The 22,639-nt window shown below is 50.8% G+C and overlaps 2 protein-coding genes across 5 annotated transcripts; one reads left to right on the top strand and one right to left on the bottom strand.

The window, feature by feature from the left end:
* Positions 1-1,419: 1,419 nt before the first annotated feature.
* Positions 1,420-11,610, top strand: SMIM17 (small integral membrane protein 17). Its single transcript, XM_049621930.1, has 3 exons — positions 1,420-1,678; positions 3,218-3,294; positions 9,851-11,610. Exons 1-3 carry the CDS (start codon positions 1,516-1,518, stop codon positions 9,959-9,961), a joined length of 351 nt encoding a protein of 116 aa, XP_049477887.1. The 5' UTR covers positions 1,420-1,515; the 3' UTR covers positions 9,962-11,610.
* On the bottom strand, positions 3,820-22,398 carry ZNF835 (zinc finger protein 835). Of its 4 annotated transcripts, none has more exons than XM_049621878.1 (5): positions 22,162-22,398; positions 21,155-21,245; positions 16,531-18,774; positions 12,918-12,960; positions 3,820-6,919 (listed from the first exon to the last, which is right to left on the bottom strand). In XM_049621878.1, the coding sequence occupies exon 3, from the start codon at positions 18,724-18,726 to the stop codon at positions 17,071-17,073; it is 1,656 nt and encodes a 551-aa protein (XP_049477835.1). In that variant the 5' UTR covers positions 18,727-18,774; positions 21,155-21,245; positions 22,162-22,398; the 3' UTR covers positions 3,820-6,919; positions 12,918-12,960; positions 16,531-17,070. The 4 variants fall into 4 exon arrangements, 2 of the variants coding, with proteins under 2 accessions (XP_049477835.1, XP_049477834.1); XM_049621877.1 differs by lacking the exon at positions 3,820-6,919 and adding an exon at positions 6,988-7,294; XR_007455758.1 differs by lacking the exons at positions 16,531-18,774; positions 21,155-21,245; positions 22,162-22,398 and adding an exon at positions 13,409-13,662.
* Positions 22,399-22,639: the final 241 nt, after the last annotated feature.

Here is a 22,639-nt window from a genome sequence, read left to right as displayed (position 1 = left end):
CATCCCATCCCATCCCATCCCATCCCATCCCATCCCATCCCATCCCATCCCATCCCAACTTTTAAGTAGACTCCACACCCAGTGCCCATCGTGAGGCTTGAACTCATGACCCTGAGATTGAGAGTCACATGCTCTACCCACTCAGCCAGCCAGGCGCCCCTTAGAAGTATTTTAGAGCAAATCTCAGCCATCACGTCAGTTTACTCTTACATATTACAAAAACATCTCTAAAAAATTAAGATGGACATTTTCTTAACTGTCCGTAAGGCCGTGTCCACACCTAACGGAAGCAATGAGAATGCCTTGACCTCCCAGTCCATAATCCATTTTCTTGTGTTAAAAAATTTTTTTTCACACCAGGTATCTTTGATTCTGACTCCAAACATGGTTCCCATATGCATTTGATTGTGGAGATGCTAATATCTCTTTGAATCTAGACTGTATTCCCTGTGGTTTTAAAATTTGACGTAACAAGTTTTATTTGTATAAACCTGATCAAAGAAGAAAATGCTTTGAAAGTCTTTTTTTTTTCCCCTCCCCACCAAGAGAACTTATTTTTTTATTTTTAATTACTATTCGGAGCGCCTGGGTGGCTCAGTTTGTTGAACGTCCAGCTTCGGCTCAGGTCATGATCTCACGATTTGTGGGTTTGAGCCCCGCGTCGGGCTCTGTGCTGACAGCTCAGAGCCCAGAGTCTGCTTCTGATTCTGTGTCTCCTTCTCTCTCTGCCCCTCCCCCTGCTTGTGCTCTCTTTCTGTCTCAAAAATAAATAAAACATAAAAAGAAAATTACTATTCACGAGGGCATTCAGTAGGTTAATATAACACAAGGTTGATGACATATGCAGTTTCCTAGAATAAGAACGTAAACCAGCATTAGAGTCTCAAAGGATTACACCACGTAGTTCAGGCGGCTTCTTGCAAACAACCTTCTGAATTTTGGGTTGACAAAGTATATACAATAGGAATCTTAAGGAGTATTTTATTTTTAAATGTTTATTTATTTTGAGAGAGAGAGAGAGAGAGAGAGTGAGCACACATGCACAGGGAAGGGACAAACAGGGAGAGAGAGAATCCCAAGCTGGCTCCGAGATGTCAGCGCAGAGCCCTACATGCGGCTCGATCTCAGGAACTTTGAGATCATGACCTGAGTTGAAATCAAGGGTCAGAGGCTTAACCCCCTGGGCCACTTAGGCACCACGCTCTGCCCCCCACCTTGAAACTGCTATTCCCTTTCTTGCTTCATTGGTCTCTAGAGCACGTACCATCGTGTGGTGTGCTGTCTGGCTCTCCCCACCCCCACCCCTGCTGGAATGTGAACCCCACAAGAGCAATGGGCTTTGCTTCCATCACTGCACTGTCTCTGGAACCTAGAAATAGTGCCTGGCACACAGGTGACACTGTAAGTGTTTGCTGAATGACTAAATGTTTGTCGGTCCTCAGGTTCTGAGTCCCGTGCCCGGGAACCCAACGGGAACCGGAGGAGAAAGACGAACTCGCCCCGCCTCCCGGGAAGATGCAGAGCCTCAGGCCTGAGCAGATTCGGGGGCTGCTGGAGCCCGAGAGGGCCAAGACGCTGCTGCCTCGGGAGAGCAGGGCCTGGGAGAAGCGTGCCACCCCCACCAAAGACTGGGTGGCTGTGGAGGTCGGGGCCACCGGCTGTGACGGTGACGAGAAAGGTGAGGAGCGGGGGTCCCATGGGAGGTTGGGGGTGGGGTGGGGAAGACGCAACATTCGTTAACATTCATTCAACAAATGGTTATGGACCTTGTGTCCGTCAGCTTTTGCTGTGGAGCGAGTCGCCCCAAAACTCGGTGGCTTAAGGCAACAGTCATTTCTCCGCTCACGCTTCTGCGGGTCAGCAGGATGATGTGGGCTCAGGGGACCGCTGGCTGGCTTCCCTCGCCTGCATCTGCACCTGCGGCCACAGCGAGCTGGCGAGGCAGCTGGTCGACCCCGCGCGTCTGGCTGGCTTGACAGTGCTGACTTTAGGCTGCTTGTTTCCCGCAGGCCAGCCCGGGCTGGTTCTCATGAGAGTTGCCCGGGCCAGCTCAGGGTCAGTCTCAGGAGAGTTTTCTCTTGATTGCGGGCGAGAGAGGGAAGGGCCTCCATTCACAAGCAGTTTTTTAAGCTGTGCTGGCAACCCACTTGCTTAGGGGCCGTTGCTCAAAATAAGCTACTCGGTCAAGTTCAGCATCACTGAGGGAGGGGACCGCCCAGGGGTGTGGATGTGGGGATCAATGAACAAGTTGAAGGCCCTTGGGGACGAAAATCTACCACAAGCATGCCCACTGTGTGCCAGGATCTAGTGGCAAACAAGATGGCCGCAGTAGAGCTCAGATTTTAGTGGAGAAACCGAAAACGAACAAGTTTTGAAATAAGAAGCCAGGGCCACACATGCAGTGACCCTCCGTGGCGACAAGCTTGCTGTGTTCCAGGAGGTTATGGTGACCACAGGGAGAACGTGAGTTCTTGCTGATGGAGGTGAGGAGGGGTGGACTAGAGAGACACCAAGGATAATGCCTGGGGTTTGGGCTCAAACTGCGGACAAGGGGTGGTGCCATTTGCTGAGACACGGACCCCCGAAAGGCAGCCCCGCAGCAGAATGGGGACTGGACCTTCTACGGAAGCAGGGTCTTCCCTTCTCCCAGAGGGGAGGAACAGCCACCGGGCAGAGGCGTGGATGCTATGGGTGTCCGTCCTGGTAGTGGGGAGGGGGTTGGGGGCTCCTAGCAGGGCCTGGGGGCAGGAAGACTGGAAAATGCCGATCTTTGGCCTGACCCCAGTTCTCACCAGCTAAGGAGTGAGAAGGACGTTGATGTCCTCATGTGGGGAGTTTGCTCCACCAGGGGCTGGAAGCTGGGGAAGCCTGCTTCATCCTGGTTTCATTCCGTGGATCAAACCTCACTCGGTTTTGCGGGAGGCCTGGAGAGAAGGGACCGTTTTACCCATTTGACAGGTGAAGGAACAGAGGTTCCGGTGGCAGATCACATCAGGTGACCCGCTTGAAATCTTCCAGGTAATTACAGAAACAGGACCGGAATTCAGGTCTCCTGTTCTCTGCCCTACCTGAACCACGCGGGCCAGAATGTGTGTGCGTGCGCCACGTGCTGTGGGAAATCAGGAGAAAAGGGACAGGACGCCAGGTGGGGCGAGCAAACAGAGCCCACCCCAGCCAGCCTGGTCACTCACTCCTGGCTCCTTTCTCCTGTCCTCAGGTCTGTCCTCTCAAGAGACCGGGCTGGCCCAGGAGTGGACCTCGGCGGACGTAGATGACGGGTCAGAGGACTCGCAGGTATGTGGGACGGTTCCTTCCTCCTTCGCAAACCCCCGCCCTGCAGATCTCAGTGGGTCGTCAGTTCCTTGCCTCAGAATTCCTCCGCCTCCCGAAAGTCCGTTTGGGGAATGTGAGCCCCCAAGAAGCCTCCCCCTGGAAACAGGACATATCCCTGTGGTAGTCAGACATGGCACGGAGGGTCTCCACGTGATGTGTAGCTCCATCCACACACACCCCAAAACCTTCACTCATAAACCCAAAGTAACCGTTCATTCATCCGTCCCCTCATTCACCCACCCACCCTTTCATTTGCCCGCTCATACATCTGCCCGCTCCACCCATGCCTCCATCCGCCCGTCCATTCATCTACCTCATCTGTCTGTCCACTTCTCTATCCACTCACTGATCCTCGTATCCATTCACATTCCCACCTGTCCAGCCACCCATCCATTGATTCACGGACCCACTGTTTCTGTCCCCTGGCCGTGGTCAGGATTTGGTTCCTGTTCACCCACCCACATGCCTACCCATCCGTCTGTTCATCTCTGCCCATCCGCTTGTCCACTCACCGATCCACTCAGCCATCCCTCCGTCCGTATACCCGTCCATCCACTAACCACTCCCTGGGTTTTAATCCCAATAATATGCGTGAAACCAAGCAGATTTATCAAGCACATTCCTTCATTGAAACACCTAATGTTTTCTTTGGGGAACATAAGACATCAATATGTTAAATATTAACAGTGGTTCTTTTATTTATTCATTTATTTTATGCATTAGGAAAATCATATAACCATTCTCAGCAACACGAGGGTCCCATCTCCCAATCATCTGTCAGAAATCCAACTGAGATTGGTTTAAGCCAGGAAAGCGATTTACGGACTCACACTGAGGGGAGGGAGGAAACCATGAAAGTGCAGAAACAAATACTGGCTACAGTGGAACGGCTCAAAGGAAGAAGTTAACGATGTGGGCCTAGAGGCTTATTCTAGAATATTCTGGAGATAGGGAAACAGACCTCGGGTTTTAGGGGTAAGAATTTATAGAGCAGGGAAGGAAACAGATTTTCCTCCGACCAGGCAGAGGGAACAGCATTTGCAAAGGCACAGAGGCATGATGTAGCGTGGCATAGTTGGGCGGGGGGTGAGGGGTATTGGACTTGAGGGGAGAGCAGTGGGGGATGTGGGTGAAAATCTGCCTGGAATGAGATCATTCATTCCACAGCTGTTTATTGAGCACACACTATGTGCCAGGCAGTGTTCAAGACACTGAGGCACAACAGTGGATCGGATAGAAATGGCACCTCCCTTCATTGGACTTACAGTCACTGAGGTAGACAGACAATAAGCAAAATCAGTGGCTAAATTACAAATCGTGCTGGGTGGTAATAAGTGCTACCAAGAAAAATAAGGCAGGAAGGGGGTTCAAGAGTATGGAGTGGGGTAGGAGTTGCCATTTTAGGAAAGGTGTCCAGGGAAGTCCCCACTGAGAGGGAGATACCGGAGTAAAGGCACGAAGGAGGTGGGAGAGTGAGACTGGCAGGTGTCCATTGGGAAGAGGTTCTAGGCCGAGGGGCACAGCAAGTGCAAAGGCCCTGGTGTAGGAGTGTGCCTGGCACGTGTGCGGAACAGCAGTAGGGGTCAGTTGGCCGGAGAAGAGTGGGAGAGTAGGAGGACACAAGGCCCTAGAGGTGACGGATGATGCAGTGTCTGTCGACCATGGTAAGAATTATATTTGGTTTTTACTCTGAGTGCAGCGAGAGCTATAGGAGAGCTCTGGACACAGGAGGGAACTGTTCCAGCTTAGGTTTTAACAGGAGCCCTCTTGCTGCCAGGCTCCATGCCACGGGGGTTGGGTGAGCCTTACAGGCAGTGGGGAGCCATTCAAGGGACTTGCAGATACACAGAAGTCTCGCTGGTAGCCCATGTGGAAGGAAGGGGGTTGGATGAGGTGGAGGGATAGGTGTGGGAGCCAGGCAGGAACCTCCAGGCAGGAAACAAAACGGGTGAGAATGATTCACCTTGTTGCGTTGTGAGCCTGACTTAATTCTTAGTGCTTCTCATTAGTAATTCATTTATTCACCAACCTTCACTCTCTCTCGATATTAAGTCACGAGCCCTGTGAGGTAGTTAGAATGGCTCCTCTCCCTTAAGATAAGGAAACTCTCAGAGGGCACTGTAAGAGCAGGGGAGGTGCCTAGAGGCCTCTGCAATAACATTCATTCGTTTGTTCATTCATTCATTCACCGAGCCGTGACCCGTTTACCTGCACTGATGGAGCATTATGCTGGGGGGCACCTCTCATTGGCAGGCTGTGGGTCCTGCATGGACACCGTCTCCCTCCTGTGGGTGGCCCCCTCCCCCCAAAAACAAAGAGGATCAGGCCATGTGGGACCACAGACCATTAATAATAATAACACTAGCCAGGCTCCATAGCCCTCCCCATGCAGCTTCCTCAGTTTATTTGATAATGTTTTATTTTTTAACGTTTATTCATTTTTGAGAAAGCAAGACAGAGCTTGAGCATGGGAGGGGCAGAGAGAAAGGGAGACACAGAATCTGAAGATGCTCCAGGCTCAGAGCGGTCAGCACAGAGCCCGACGTGGGGCTTGAACCCATGAACCATGAGATCATGACCTGAGCTGAAGTCAGATGCTTAACCGACTGAGCCACCCGGGTGCCCTTTGTTTGATAACCTTTTAACGGTTCCTTGAGAGAGAATCTATTATGGTCCCGTTTTAAATATGGGGAAACTAAGGCACAGAGAAGTTAAGCAACTTTCCCTAGGTCGCCCAGCTTGTAAATGATGGAGCTGGGATTTGAATCCAGTATGTCTCTTGACCATTTTAAAGTACTCTACCTGTCTGGGACTTGGTCCTCCCCCAAGGGAAGACTAGGGATAAGGAATAAGGGCCTGTGTCCATCCCACGAATCAGATGTCACTCCACCTCTCATATGGGGAGTGAGTGAAGGAGGGGAAGGAAGGAGAAGAGTTACTTTCCTGACATTTCCAAGAGGGCAGAAGTTCCCCCTCTGTGGCCCCACAGGAAAGTAGGGAGGAGAAAATGGTCCCATCACTCTGTCCTGTAAAATACAAGCATTTGTCACAAATGCAAACCTCATCTAAGTGTGTGAGGTTAAGGGAGAAATGCCCAAACCCCAGAAATAACTCCTAGTGGGTAAAAGTTGCTGTACTGACAGAACTTGTCTACGCCATCAGAAGTCGAAATAGTGTTAGCTTTGAGAGGGGTTAGGTGAAGGAGGGAGGGAGTATGAGAGGGGAGGACTTTGGGGCACAGAGGATGATGTGCTTCTTGTTCTGGGAGCTGGTGACATGGGCCACTCACCTTCCGAGGATTCATCAGGCTGTACCATTAGAATGTGTGCACTTTTCTCTTTGCATATTGTACTTCAGCAAAATGGTTTTTATGTTTTTTAAAAGTTGCCATATATCCTAATAGACATTCTTCCCCTTAGAAGCTGAGACTGGGGGCACCTGGGTGGCTCAGTTGGTTAGGTGTCCAACTTTGGCTCAGGTCATGATCTCATGGTTCGTGGATTCAAGCCCCACATCGGGCTCTGTGCTGACAGCTCAGACCCTGGAGCCTGCTTCGGATTCTGTGTCTCCCTTTCTCGCTCATGCTCTGTCAAAAATAAACATTAAAAAAAAATTAAAACAAATATATTAAAAAAAAAAAAAGCTGAGACTGAATTGGGATTTTTGTGCAAGGGATTTATTGAGGGAGTGTGCTCTCCGGGGCAAGCTGGGTTTGATTGGGGGTCCAGCCTGGGCCTGGTCCCACGAGGAGCTCTGGAGCATCAACCGTCCTTGTTCTCCACTGAGCCAGTGGGGAGTCCGTTATACTCTATCCCTGGGCGCACGACTGTTGGGGATGAGCGTAACCGCCTGTGTAATTCTCTAGGGAGGTGGATCCCATTAGCAAAGGGCATTTCTAAGAAGGGGGCCATCATAAACCTAAGCGATACACCAGAAAGTTAGCAGCCCATATGCACAGCAGCTGGAAGAGAAACAAAAGAGAACCAGGTGAGGCACTGGTGGGTCTATTAGCAGTAGTATGGTGTGTGTGTGTAAAAATTTTTACACTTCAGATGACCTGTACTTACATTTTCTTAACTTTGTACTCTGCTTAAAAAACTGTCGTATTTCCAACAAAATGCACAGATGAGGGAGTGTGCACACATATATATGCCCATGTAACATCCCAATGAGCACTGCCATTATCTTAGAAGATACCCTCATCATCTTTTCTGACCTCTGTCCCTCACCCTGAGGCAACCACATTTCCGATTTTGCCTCATATAGATTAGTTTTGCCTATGGTTAAACTTCATGTAAATAGAATCCTACAGGAAATCACATACATTTCTTAAAACCCAAAAAAGATTATAGCAAAATGCTTACCCTACCACTTGGTATTTTCATAATATAATAGCTTTCCATATGGATACATATTGATGTCCTTTGTTCTTTTGTATTTTACTTTTTAATGCTTATTTTTGAGAGGGGGGGAGGGACAGAGAGAGGGAGACACAGAATCTGAAGCAGGCTCCAGGCTCTGAGCTGTCAGCACACAGCCCGACACGGGGCTCGACCTCAGGAGCCGTGAAATCATGACCTGTGCTGAAGTCGGATGCTTAACTGAGCCACACAGGCACCGCTGTTTTTTTTAAATTTACTTTTTACAGCAGCCAAATATTCTGTAGTATGCTCTGTCATGACCATTTCCTCAACTGATGAATGATCAGGTTGTCGTCACCGCCACTGAATAATACGTTATTTGTCAAGTTGTCCTCCTAGTCTATAGCATGGGTTATGAGGAACTTCATAAAAACCCATATTCTCTGGGCCTATCCAAGATCTGCTGAATCACAGAATCCGAGGGTGGAGCCCAGTTATTTGAAAAAGTCACCCAAGTTTTTCTGATGCTCTGCCAGGCTTGGGAGCTGCTTCTGTGGTTTATTTTCTCCAGGATGTAAAGGGGAGCTTTGAAATGTGATGGCATCCAGCAGGAGACAGCAGGCTAGAGGAAGAGTTAGTCCTTTTCCAAGGATTTAGAGATGTGAATTCCATCAATGATTTCTATTATGTTGTAACATTTCATAGTATATGCTATTTCTCTTCTTTTTCAGGTTTTTTTTTTTATGTCACCACTGCCTAGCTTTCTAGATAACTCATTATGTCATATCCATTCCCCAAACTTCTCTGATATTTTTAATAGCGGTTGCACTAAACCCATCACTAATTTGAAGAATTGTCACCATTAACCATTCTGTCTTTCCATCCTTCATCACGGTAGGTCTTTCTATTCATGTATTCATTTGACAGATATTTACAGAATTCATATTCTGTGTCCGGCACTGTTCAGGCACTGGGGCTACAGTCATTAGCAAACCAAAGTCTTTGCCCTTATAGGGCATGGAGCAAAAGAAAAGCTGGGCAAGGGTAGTTCTGCGGTTTTCTGTGGGAAGGTATTGGGGTGTACAGTTCTGAACAGTGATGAGAGAAGCGTTTTTTAAGGAAGTGACAAAAACTGAGTGATGGGAGATGTGACAGAGGAAGCCTCACGGATACTTGGGGAAAAAGCATTTCAGGAAGAAGAAACCGTAAGTGCAAAGGCATGGGGACAAGAGTGGCTGGGGAAGAGTGAGTAATGCACGGAATGACTTCAGCTTTGGAAGGAGCACTCTGGCTGCCCCATGGAGAAGAAATTGGGGGTTGGGATAGCATCAAGATAAGACTGATGGTGGCTGTGACCAGGGTGGAAGCAGTCAGCTTCTGGATGTATTTTGAGGGTAAAGCCAACAGCATTTGTTGATGGCTCGAATGTGTGTGGTGACAAAGAAAGAAGCATCAAGAAGGCCACAGTTAGAGGCCTGGAGGGGCCGGGAGGAGAGATATGGGGAAAACTGCATGAGATTTTTTCTTTTTAGTTGGAGGAGGGATTTTAGGGTATTTGGGATATGTAAAGTTTAAGATGTCCATTAGATATCTAAGTGGAGGGGCGCCTGGGTCGCTCAGTCGGTTGAGCATCTGATTTCGGCTCAGGTCATGATCTCACAGTTTGTGACTTCAAGCCCCACAGTGGGCTCATTGCTGTCAGCACAGAGCCCGTTTTGGATCCTGTCCCCTTCTGACTCTCCCCTGCTTGCACTCTCCCCAAAAGAAATATTAAAAAAAAAAAAAAAAAGATATCCAAGTGGAGATGGCAAGCAGATGGTGAGATTTATAAGTTAGGAATTTAGGAGACGGGTTGGGTCATGCACACACACAGTTGAGTTCACTGGTGTATAGATGATATTTAACACTGTGAAACTGTATACGTCATCTTGAAATTTTTCATCACATGTATTCTGATCTTTCCTCTGATACAGCATAGGTGTATTACTTATTTTTGTATATTTATATCTGGTCACTTCATTGTACAGTTGTGAATTCAGCTTTTCAGTTGATATATCATTTCATTCCCAATCATGCAATCACATTTTCCTGCAAGAAACAATGGTGGCCCCTCCATTTCTAATATTTATACTTTTTTTTTTTTTCTTCTGTTTCAGGGCTTTGTGGAGTGGTCAAAAGCTCCACAACAAACGACCATAGTCTTGGTAGTGTGTGTCCTGTTTTTGTTCCTGGTTTTAACAGGGATGCCTATGATGTTTCACATTTAACTATAATGGTGGCTATTGTTTTGAAATAAATGGCCTGCTTCTTGTTAAGGAAATAGTTAAAAATCAGGAATAGTATTGAATATTAGCAAATGCCTTTTAAACATCCATCAAGATGATTTTTTTTTTGTATTTAACCTTTTGTTATGAGGTTTTACATTATTTCATTGAACTTAAGACATCACTGATTGTAAAACACATATTGCTTTATATACCACTGAGAAAGAAAAAACATGCTTCTTGATTGTAAGATGCTACCAACTGGAAGATGTATCCGGACTTCAGAGATGATGAAAAAATGTGCAATTTAGGATTGATGAAATCTGGTAGATTTCTTAATATCAAATCCTCTTTGTATTCTTAGGGTTGTGGTACACTAGTCTTTTCAGATACTGAATCTATTTCTTGATATTTTATGTATAATTCTTCACTCTATCTTCACATGTAAGATTGGTGCTATCTTTGTCAAGTTTTGGTAACATGGCTAGGCTTGCATCATTGAAGGACATAACCTTTATTGTCTTCTAAGCTTTAGAATAGTTTCTGTAACTTAAGTATCACTTCCTTGACATTTTGAAGAAATTCACCAGTAAGGCAATCAGGGCCTAGAGGTATGGAGAGGAAGTTTCAGCTGAATTCTTGGGCGGCTTTCTCAGTTTCTTCTCATGCTACCAGTTTATTATATTCCATTAATTTTGATGATTTATAGTGTTTTTTATGCTTAGAAAATTCTCCATTTCATTGAACTTTTCAGATTATGAATACCGTTCTATAATTAAATGAAAATCTTCTCTTTATTTTGTTCTATCTTTCTTCCTTTCAACTTCTGCTTGTGGTTTACCCATTAGATTTGTCAAAGTTTTATCCAGTTTACTATTGCTTTTCCAAAGAACCAGCATTAGAATTTATGTATATCCATATTTCTCTAGTTTGTAATTTGTTTTTCATTAATATGTATTAGGCTCATTTTTTATTTCTATACCTTGTCTGTTTTTATGTTGAATAATTCATTTATAATCTTTTTTTACAAAAGTATTTGCCAAAATAGTATACTTAATAAATATACTTCTGATTATAGCCTTGGCCACATTTTAATTTGATAATTTGTGTTCCTGTTTGTTGTTGTCTAAATGTTATATCGTAGTGTTTATAAACAGTGCTTTGAAACTCTGATCAGGTTTATTTAAAAATAGTTTTACTGATTTACTGCACTGTGAACAAAGAATGTGGCCTCTAATATATATGCTTTCAAAAGCTTTTTAAAAGCTCTTACTGTGGCCTACAACGTGTCCAGTGTTTGTACATGTTTCACGGACATTTAAGACGAATATGTATTTTCAGTCTGTAGAATTCAGAACTCTACATGTCTGTTAATGAATTCAGTCTTATCAATGATATTGCGTAGGTTCATGTGTTAATTTTGGCTCACCTTATCTGTCAAAAACCAATAAGGTTGTGTGAAAATCTGTTAGTATGACTACGTTTGTCAATATATTTTGTATAAACTTTGCTTTATGTATTCAGTCACTATGTAATTTGATGCATACGAGGTACAGCACTGTTATGTCTTTGCCAATTAAAGGGTATACGTATACCACCAAGCACAATGCTGGGCAATAGTAGCCATGTAATAAACATTAGTTTAAACCTGATTCTGAATCCTTTGTGAAATATAAAATGATTGTCTTTAAACCAATTTAATCCCGAGGCTTAAATTTTACTTTGTCTATTAGTGGTTGGTATTTCCATCCTGCTGTTTTTAAATTTGTGTGTGTGCGCACACGTGTATTTAGACCCTTTGTGTCGTTTTGATAGGATTTCCAATGGCCTCTCCAGGTTTGCCAAAAAAAAAAAAATCTGGGCAGGTAGAAGTATGGGATTCTGTCTCCCCATAGTTCCCTCCAGCTGACTGCATCAAAAAACAAGCAACAATCGTCCCTTCAAACAGACACAAGCCTCAGCTGTTACATTCATTACGATTTATCAGTTGCAAGTAACAGCAGCTGATTCAAAGGAGCTTAAGTTTGTTAATGATCAATTACTGATTCATGTTACACCAAAGCCTGGGATGAAATTGGCTCAATTTATAGCTGGTTCCCGGGGCCTAAAAATATCACTGGGACCTTTCCTCTCCACTGACCTCAGAGTTCCACTCCCGTGCAGGGGTGACCTTCTTTTTCTCCACTCGGCTGGGAGGATGGCTACCACCACCACCCTGTTCTACGTGGCAAAGCGGGGGACACGAGATAGATTCTCCTCACACCCTCACCTCCCAGCCCTTCCCTGCCACAGGAACTGGAATCTTGAAATAAGGGAGAGAACAGCAGCTGGAGGCGGGAACTAGCTGTCCTAGGAATGGGCAGAGCATAATGGACTGCAGCAGGACAAAGGCAGAAACCAGGAGGTGCCTGTGGGGACCGTGCCAGATGTCCCGAACGGGGGGGGGGGGGGGCTGCTGTGGGCTGAGATTCGCTCAGACCGTGCCACGTGCCTTAAATTTGTGGGATATTGCAAACAGTCATAATAATATAAACCATAAAAGCAATGGCCCTTCATTTGGGTTCTATCACGTGCCAGGAACCGCATTTCATTGATGACAGAAATAGCGACTCGCACCCCCGATGGTCTCTTCTCCATTCGACAGCCAGGTACATCCCATGACACCGTAATTAAGATCATTCACAATCCACCCACTTCAGCAGGTAAGAGCCAAAGTCCTCACAGCGGCCGCCCAGCCCTGCAGTAAGGGCTCGCGCTCGCACCCTCCATTCCATGCGCGCGGCCTTTGCTGTTTGAACAAGCCCATCACGTGCCTGCCACGTGCCTGCCTCGGGACCTTGGCACGGACTGTGGAATGGACCTCTGCCTGTAATGCTCTTCCCCCAGATGCTCACGTGGCTCCCTCACCTGCAGTGCTCGGCTCGCACGTCTTCCCCCACCGTCCCCAAATAACACTTACCTCCGCAGGTGATTCTCCTGGTCTTCGGCGCCTGTATCACCACCTGACAATTACAGGTTAATTGATGGTTAATTGAGGTTCTGCTCTGTCCACCTCCTCTGCCGGGTCTCCCTGGAGGAACTGAGTCCTGGGAAGGTTGAGTGGGGGAGGGGGGCTGCAGAGTTCAGCCTGCATTTCTCAGGAATTCCCTGCACGCCAGCCTGTGGGACCCCGGCCCCTTCCGACCCCCTCCCCCATGCGCTTGAAGCTGCTGGGTTCTCCCCCGGAACAGGACACGCTGGCGTCAGGGTAGCATCTGCATACACTATCTGGGGAACATAGTGGGGGACGGAGGATGTCGGGTAAGTCGGCAACTATGGCAAATCTAAACCGCTAAGGCAAACACCGGCACGCCCGTGGCTTGCGGGAGCCGTGGGAGCGGCTTGGGGCGGGCTGGCTGGCTGACTGCGCTGCCGTGTTCCCGAATGCCAATTCCTTTCCCTCTGCCTTACCAGTAATTCCGAAAGCTCTGAACAGGTATTTTCGGCAGCTCCCCCTCCCGGGGCTCAAGTCCTCCACGGCTGTGGACTCAGGGCACCGCTCGCGCGCGCCACTCTCACTGCAACAGGAGGGACCGCGGACGCTCCCGTCCTCCCGGCTGCGACTCTGGTCGCGCCCCCGCCCTCCCTCCGGCGTCTACCCTCCTGCGTCGGCCCCGCAGCACAGCCCACCAACCGCCCGCGGGCGGGGCCAGCTCGCGGCGTTACGCCCGGCGCCTGCGCACTGCACCTAGCCGGCTCTCGTTGAAGTCTTGGCGGAAGGGCTCAAAGGCGGGACGCCGACCCCGCCCACACCTCGCTCGCACCCTCCCCGCTCTCCCCCCGCAGAGCCGGGGCACCCGCAGCCTTGGCGTTGCGGAGGACCAGTTTCCCTCGGTCTTTGGGGTGACTGAACTCAGGCTTATGTCTGTAAACTGGGCTCCCATTTCACATTCATCCCTTCACGCAGCACTGCCTGAGCGCCTACTGTGTGCCTAGCACCTGGGCTGGGCGAAGGTCAGAAGGAGGAGCCAGACCGTGCAGTCCATTCAAGACCCTGAATGGCTCTAGGGTTGCAGCTGGACATGGTCAACCATTCATTCAGTCACTCAGTATTTCCTGAGGACCTACTGTGCGCTGAGGCCTGAGGTAGGAGATGTCTGGGGCATAGCCATGAACCGACTGTGTCGTCCCTCCTGACCGTGAATAACTCCTGGCCTGATGCTGCGATGTATAACCATTCAGCCACCTGGAGCTTCTTAAGGACCTACTGTGTGCTAAGGCTTGGGCTAGGCAAAGTTTGGGTCACAGGAAGGAACCAGTATGCATGTTCTCTGATACAGGACTGGTGCTGAGGATGTTTACTTATTCATTAATTTACTTGGCCTATTAATTTAGGTCTCCCGAAGACCCACTGTGTGCTGGTGCTTGAACTGGCTAACCCTGGGAGACAGGGGGGCACTGAATGTGTGGCCTCTGACCCTGAATGATGCCAGGGCTGATGCTGGGATGTACAACTAGTCACCCAGTCTTTCATGAGTACCTACTCTATGCTGGGGCCTGAGTGATGTCTGCAGCACAGAGGAAGCGCAAACACGGTAAGTCTTGACCCTGCAAGGCAGGTCAGGGATTTGTCACTCATTTATTTATTCACATGAGATTCCCTGAGGACCTACTGCGTGCCAAGGCCTGTGCAGGTAACGCCAGGGCGAAAGGAAAGGCACGCATCTCCTCCGAGGCCCCTCACCAGCTTCCTTGCTAGGACTAAGAGCTGAGGAAGCTGGTGGGCAGGGAGACAGATGTCTCTTTACACGTCCGTGTGGCTGTATTAATTTCTCTCCTCCTTAGTTATACACATTAAAGATCATTTATGTTTGAGGTATTTTCAGGGCTTGGCGTTATTTTGTGATAATTTACATCACTTTTTCAGGGCCCAAGGAAATCTGAATATGGACTGGACACTGGATGATATCAAGAAATTAATGTTTCACTGGGTGTGAATGATACTGTGGTTGTATAGAAGGTACTTTTGTTGTTGTTAAGAGATGCAGCCTAAGGTATTTAGCAGTGAGATCCTGTCGGTAATTTACTTTAAAATAGACCAGGAAAAAAATGGGCATTTTCATGAACTATTTTAAAAACAAATATATATCATAAAATATGGTAAATTTTGTTATGAAAGCACTTTTAGGTATTGCATTCCTATTCTATTAAAATTGTTTCTTTTCTTTTCTGGTTTTGAGAAAGAGGGAGGGGCAGAAAGAGAAACCGAGAGAGAATCCCAAGCAGGCTCTGCACGGTCATCACAGAGCCTTATGTGGGGCTCGAACTCATGAACCATGAGATCATGCCCTGAGCCAAAATCAAGAGTTGGACATTTAACCGACTGAGCCACCCAGGCACCCCAAAATTCTTTTTGTTTTTTAAGGCAGTCAAAGTGGATGGGCATGTGGGGATTTATTGTACATTTTGTATAATTGGAAAAAATCTCATAAAAATTCTTTATGTAGGGGGTACCTTTTTATGCAGAGGGGGGTTATGTTATGTTGTTATGATATGTTATGTTCAGTTATGTTGTTCCATGACACAGGACCGTTTGTTGGTCAACCTTGTAAAAAAGGCATTCGTAACTGAAAAATATTTTTGTCATTTTTTTTTCTTGGACCTGAACAAATCAGTGAGATCAAAACAAACATACGTGATTCTCTACCTAAGAAATCTTACACCCAAACTTTGTGAAATGATAACATCCGGTGCTTCCAAATATAAAATAAATAAAAGGACAGAAGCTGTGGGTTGTATGCTACTATCCGTGTAGAAAGGTATACTGTACGTCTTTATAGCATGTTTATACATGTAAACAAATACCCATATTATTTGCTATATATGCATAGATTATGTTGGAAAGATACCAAGAAACTCAAGAATGGTTGCCTCTAGGGAGGGGAACTTGGTGGCTAGGGGGGATGGAGGAGGACAGGGCTAAGATTTTTTTTCACTTTGTTAACTGTGGACCAAACAAAATTTCGTAAAGACCATGCTGTAGGACTATAACTTATTTCACGGTGATAGGTGGCTGCGTTAATCATTCTCACATTTCACACTTCTAACCACATGGTTGAAAAGGCCCTTCGTACACTACCCATGGGCTTGGCTATAACTCTTGTTTTGGCTAGTGGGTCTACACGCAAACTTGACATAATCAGGCGCTTGAAACTGTGCTTGTGTGTGCCCACTCTCTCCAAATCCCTGCTACTGTCCTGAGTGCACACCCTTAGAGTCTTGAGGAAGGCAGCAGAGATGGCCCAGCTGAGCCGTCCTGAACAGCCACCCCCATCCAACCCTCAGCTGACCACAGATGCGCCACTGAACCTAGCCAAGATCAACTGGGCTTAGTCCAGGCCAACAGAAACCCCCACCATGGGAAATATATTAGATGGATAACTGAGGTCTGGATGCTTTGTTACACAGCAACAGCTAACTGACACAACCATTAAAGTCAGGATTTTGATTGCGGGTGGGGGGGGGCACAAGGCTGGAGCAGGGGAAAGTGTTTCCTCATCCTAAAAAAGGCTGGAGTGCACTCTGAAACTCACCCTTTGCAGGTCTGTCAGGGGAGAGGCAAGTCTCTTCTAGAGCTTTTCCTTCTCTGGATGTCTCTGGCTCGTTCTAATTTTGGAACCACTGTTTCAGTCCTAGGGATCCATACTTCTTCAGACCCCGCTCCCGTAGTCAATATGGCAACTTGAAAGGAGCCGAACCTTTTATCCAATTAAATTTATTGAACAAATGCCTACGTGATCATCAAATCTTCGACCATTCAAAGGCTAGCCAGAGACGCACAGACACTTCTTTGGGTCTACTTTCGTGGGTCACATTTATAGTTCCGAACCAGGAGGCAGAGTGTGTGTGTTGGGGGGAGGAGCAGTCCGGCAGATGCGGTGTGAGGCAGAGTGTGTGTGTTGGGGGGAGAAGCAGTCCCGGCTCTGTGACCTCCTCCCTGTGTGACCTTGGGCAAGTTCCCGGGCCTCCCTGAGCCTCGGTTTTCTCACGGACGACTCGGGGAGGAGAAGGTGCCTCCCCTTGGTGCCGAGCGGTCGGAAGCGGGGTGGAACAGTGCCGGGCGCGGTGCCTGGTCAGAGGTCCCCGTTAGGCATCAGCTCGTCCTTCTGCCGGTCTGTGGCACTCTGTGTGGGGTCGCTGCCGCTGCCTGGCTCCTCCTCCCGGGGGGAGCCCGGGGGCCCCGTCAGGTGCGGCAGCGGGGTGGCGGTGTGGCCGCAGCGGACGCGCGGGCAGGGCCTCCCGTCGGCGTGCGTCCGCTGGTGCCGAATGAGCGCGGAGGAGAAGCTGAAGGCCTTGCCGCAGCCGCCGCACTCGTAGGGCTTCTCGCCCGTGTGCACGATGTGGTGCTGGATGAGGTAGGAGCGGTTGCTGAAAGCCTTGCCGCACTCGGGGCACGCGTAGGGCCGCTCGCCCGTGTGCGTGCGCCGGTGCAGCGTCAGCGACGAGCCCTGGCTGAAGGCCTTGCCGCAGTCCCCGCAGCGGTAGGGCTTCTCGCCCGTGTGGATCTTCTGGTGCTCGATGAGGGACGACACGTGGCCGAAGGCCGCCCCGCACTCCGGGCACCGGTAGGGCCGCGCGCCCGTATGCACCAGGCGGTGCTGCGCCAGGTGCGAGCGGTTGCTGAAGGCGCGGCCGCAGTCGGCGCACGCGTACGGCCGCTCACCCGTGTGCACGCGCCGGTGCTGCGCCAGGTGCGACACCTGCGTGAAGGCCTTGCCGCACTGCGCGCACGCGTACGGCTTCTCGCCCGTGTGGATGCGCCGGTGCTCGGCCAGCGAGGCGCTCTGGCTGAAGGGCGCGCCGCACTCGGGGCACGCGTACGGCTTCTCGCCCGTGTGCACGCGCCGATGCTGCGCCAGGTGCGCGAGCTGCGTGAAGGCCTTGGCGCACTGGCCGCAGGCGTACGGCCGCTCGGCCGTGTGCGTGCGCCGGTGGCGGATGAGCGCCGAGGAGAAGCGGAAGGCCTTCTGGCAGCGCGCGCACGCGTACGGCTTCTCGCCCGTGTGCACGCGCTGGTGCTCCAGCAGGGACGAGCGGTTGCGGAAGGCCTTGGCGCACTGGCCGCACGCGTACGGCCGCTCGCCCGTGTGCACGCGCCGGTGCTGCGCCAGGTGCGTGGGGCGCGCGAAGGCCTTGCCGCAGTCGGCGCAGCGGTGCGGCCGCTCGCCCGTGTGCGTGCGCCAGTGCGACGCCAGGTAGGAGCCCTGGCTGAAGGCCTTGCCGCACTCGGGGCACGCGTACGGCCGCTCGCCCGTGTGCGTGCGCCGGTGGAGCGTCAGGTGGACGCTCTGGCTGAAGGCCTTGCCGCAATCGGCGCACGCGAACGGCCTCTCGCCGGTGTGGGTTCTCTGGTGCAGGGTGAAGGCCGAGCAGTAGCTGAAGGCCTTGCCGCAGTCCCCGCACGTCCACGGCTTCCGGGGGCCGCCCCCTCCTCGCTCCTCCTCGCCGGAGCCCGCCCTCTTCTGCTTCGGGTTCTTCCTGGGCGCGCCGCGCCTCCGGGGTCGGGCGCCGGCTTGGGGCAGGGGAGGGCTCCGGCCGGTTCCCGGCACCCCGCCGAGCTCGCCCCGCTCCTGCACACCGTCCTTGGCGGGCTCTTCCCCGGAGGCCGTGGCCTCTTGCTTCAAACAGCTTTTCTGGTTCTCCTGCCGGTCCTTGAACCGACCCTCTTGTTCCCGGGTTTCCCCCACCTCGGGGCCCTGGGGGGTGGCCACGGTCAAGAGTCCTTCCATCGCTGCTTTCTGAGCCACTGCCTTGTTTTCACATCTTTGTCCCTGGATCTGAAGGAAAAGAGGAGAAAAACCAACCAGGTGGGTTGGACAAGGCTTAGTGCAGGGTCTCAGCCTCCACACTGCTGATGGTTTGTTGGGGGCTGTCCTATGCACTGGAGGGTACTTAGCAGCATCCCTGGCCTCTACCCACTGGATGCCAGTAGCACTGCCCCAAGGTGTGACCACCAGAAATGTCTCTGGGCATTTCCAAGTGTCCCCTGACTGAAGATCACAGACTTAATTGAAAGCAATTGTATTAAAAAAAATTTTTTTTTAAGTTTATTTATTTTGAGAGAGAGCGCAAGCAGGAGGGGCAGAGAGAGAAAGAATCCCAAGCAGGCTCCAAATGGTCAGCACAGAGCCTGACCTGGGGCTTGAACTCACGAACTGTGAGATCATGACCTGAACTGAAATCAAGAGTCCGAGGCTTAACCCCCTGAGCCACCCAGGCGCCCCTGCAAACAATTGTAAAAGATCTTTGCAAAAACATGAATCTGACAGCTCTTAAACATAGCCTTGCAACTTGGTGCTCTGGACCAAATCATGTCCCCTCCAAATTCATAGATCAGAGCCCTAACTAACGTGATAATGTCTGGAGGTTGGGCCTTTGGGAGATAATGAGGTTAAATGCCCGCCTCCACCATGGGATTGGTGTCCTCATAAGAGGAAGAGACCAGAGCCCCCTCTCTCCACCATGTGGGGACAGAGTGAGGAGGAGATTATCTGCAAGCCAGGAAGACGGTTCTCACCAGAACCCAGGCCAGGCTGATGCCCTAATCCTAGACTCCCAGCCTCCAGAACTATGAGGAAATAAATTTCTGTTGAAGACACCCAGTCTGCAGTACTTTGTCATGGGTCTCTGAGCTGAGGGTTTTTTCTTTTCTGGAGAAAAATCGTACACAAAGGAACAGCTAGCTCCCAAACTCTATGCATAATATACTGCTGGTAGGAGCGTGCACTGGAAAAACCACTGGCATTTTCTAGGAAAGCTGGAGACACATGTCCCCGGTCCCCCAGTAATTACATTTTCTGGAACATAAGAGAAATGTGCACACGTGTACCAGGAAGTCCGTCCAAGATTGTGTGTAACAGCCAAATGCTAGAAAACAGTCCAACTGTCCATTAACAAGGGAACGAACAGGGGTATATTCATACAGCGGAGTATCGCACGGCATAAACATGAGTGACCACCAGCTGCCCAACGGCTCAGAACCTCAAATACAGTGTTGGCAAACAGTTAAGATGCAAAGGCTGTATCAGGTAGGATGTTATTTAGGCTGAAAAACAGGCAAACACAGCCATGTACGTTTTAGGGATTATGAACACGTGGCAAAGGTTCATTGCTACACCCTGGCCCTGGGGCCCAGCGGCAATGCCGGTGACAGACTCAGAGCTTAGGCCCCTCTGCACCTAGCGACTCAAAATCTGCTTTTTATGGGAGCCCCAGGTGATTCGTGGGCATGGGAACGTCTGAGAGGTGCTGGTCTTGGCCCCTCTGACACCGACTCGGGAGTACTGTTACAGCGGTAACAACCAGCCTCTGCTGAGCACAGAGCCGGATGCCCAGCCTTCTTCTTTAAATTTTTTTTTTTTTAACGTTTATTTATTTTTGAGACAGAGAGAAACAGAGCATGAACGGGGGAGGGGCAGAGAGAGAGGGAGACACAGAATCGGAAGCAGGCTCCAGGCCCTGAGCCATCAGCCCAGAGCCCGACGCGGGGCTCGAACTCACGGACCGTGAGATCGTGACCTGAGCCGAAGTCGGCTGCCCAACCGACTGAGCCACCCAGGCGCCCCAAGCCTTCTTTAAGCTCTTGCCACGAACTAGCTCACCTGCTCCTCAGTAAAGCTCCCAGAACTGGCAAAGCTAGAGCCCACGCCTGGGCCACCTGGCTACGGGGCTTATCCTCTCCGACACCCTTGCCTGCCCTGGGCTCATACTCTCCAATATAGGCCTCCCCGCTGCTCCTCAAACATTCCAGGCATGCTCCTGACTCAGGAGCTGAGTCTGACTGGCTGTTCCATTTGCCTGGAACCTTCATCCCCTGAGGCCAGGACTCGTGGAGAAGAGAGAATAGATCCAGAAGTGAAGGAGTGAGTGATCTGGGCTGTGAGAGCAGCAGGGGCGAGGGTCCCGAGCAGGACCATGGCTGGAGCGACAGAGGAAAAGCAAAGGGGCAGGGCAGTGGGGGAGGGGTGGAAAACAACTGAGGCAGCCGGCAGGTGGGATTACGGATGGCAGTGTTGAGGGTCACATGAAGCAGGGTCTGTGTGCAGCGGTGAGAACTTGGCTGGTGGGAGCCGGGCTAGGCCTGGCCCAGTTCCAGAACCGTCTCCACAGGCGGCTGTCAGGCCCAGACAGGCCTCCACACAGGGCCGTGGTACCCACCTTGTGGTCTTCAGAGCATCAGATCCTGTGTGTGTCACTCAAGTTGTGGCCCCTGCTCTGGCCACCATGCATCAGTGGGTCCAGACCACACCTGTGAGAGAAAGAAATGGGAACCATGAAGGAAGATTCTGGGGCCGAGGCGTGTGTCACCACAGACACATGCACAGTCATAAGTGCATGTCATAAGTGGGCAGAGCATCACACGTGCCCAAAGTCATGTGTGCTGGGTCTCCCCCACGTGCAGAAATGCAGTGACCCTAAGCTTGCCCAGTGTCTCCTAAACACATCCCGTGACACCTGCACAGACCTCCACACGCACAGTCATGTTCAGGCACACAGAATGGCCAGCTCCGGGATGGCAGACACACCCATCTAAACGCTGCATTCAGCTGCACACCGAGACACACGTAGAATCACACACTTCGCACCTAGGAGAACACATTCCACGTGTGCCTAAAGTTACCCATGGGCACAGGTCTCCAGATGCAGACACACAGTCAATTATGCGCGCTGCGGCCCCTGTACAGGCACAGCCGGCAGGCTCAGTCACGTGCAAACACACGGTGACATGGGGGACGTACTCACCTGCGGAGTCACACGCACAGTTACATACTCACAAGGGCACAAACTGATGTAGTCACCCACATGCAAACACACAAGGGCCGGACTCACACGCACGGCTTACACCTGCCTAGGCACACAGGTACAAACACGTTTCATGAGGGGCGGACTCACACGGAGAGTCACGCACAGCTGCACGCGCACAGAGTTGTGGAGTCGCGCACGGGCAAACGCAGGGCCATGCGGGGCGGGACTCACACGCACAGGGACACGCACAGGCCACACACCTGCATTGGCACAAAGTTCAGTAGTGACACACGTGCAAAGGCAAGTGCACAGGCGGGGCGGGATTCGCATACACACAGCGCTGGAGTCACGAACACACAGCGACAGAGCGACACGGACACCCGCGCGCACACCCACTCGCGCTCACGCAAACCACGCACCAGTGTCCTCGACTCCCAGCACCGCCTTCGAAGGCCTCGGAGGCTCCCCGCGAGCTCGGTGGGTTCGGGTCAGGTTCTCCTCAGTCTCCGACCCTACCCGGCCGAGGCGGACCCCAGTAACCCCAGGTCCCACGGTGGAGCGGACGAGCAGGCCTCACAGGTGACCACGGCGACCTCCGCGGGTGGGCCAGAGCGCCAGGCCCGAGCGGACTGCGCTTGCGCACCGGCACAGCTACATCCCGCGCGCCGTTTCCCGCGAACTACAACTCCCAGAAGGCACCGCGCCGCTGCGCCGGCGTCCTGGAAGAACCAGTCCCGGGGACGCCTGCGGGGTCGATGCTCAGGGATCGGTGCGGGGTCGGTGCTCAGACCGAGCTCCGCCCGACGGGGCCGGGACTCAGGGTGGGGGGCGGAGCCAGAGATATGGGGGCGACACTCCTCCTCCTCAGGGGAGGGGAACAGTCCGCGGGCTTAGGGG

Source organism: Panthera uncia (assembly GCF_023721935.1).
Source record: "Panthera uncia isolate 11264 chromosome E2 unlocalized genomic scaffold, Puncia_PCG_1.0 HiC_scaffold_19, whole genome shotgun sequence".
NCBI lineage: Eukaryota > Metazoa > Chordata > Mammalia > Carnivora > Felidae > Panthera > Panthera uncia.
This window is presented reverse-complemented; position numbering and strand designations above follow the sequence as displayed.

Bases quoted from the DNA above. Each gene is read 5' to 3' on its own strand.
- SMIM17 (XM_049621930.1), top strand. From the start codon at position 1,516: ATGCAGAGCCTCAGGCCTGAGCAGATTCGGGGGCTGCTGGAGCCCGAG. The intron at 1,679-3,217 runs GTGAGGAGCGGG...TCCTGTCCTCAG, and splicing joins CTGTGACGGTGACGAGAAAG to GTCTGTCCTCTCAAGAGACC. The intron at 3,295-9,850 runs GTATGTGGGACG...CTTCTGTTTCAG, and splicing joins ACGGGTCAGAGGACTCGCAG to GGCTTTGTGGAGTGGTCAAA.
- ZNF835 (XM_049621878.1), bottom strand. From the start codon at position 18,726: ATGGAAGGACTCTTGACCGTGGCCACCCCCCAGGGCCCCGAGGTGGGG.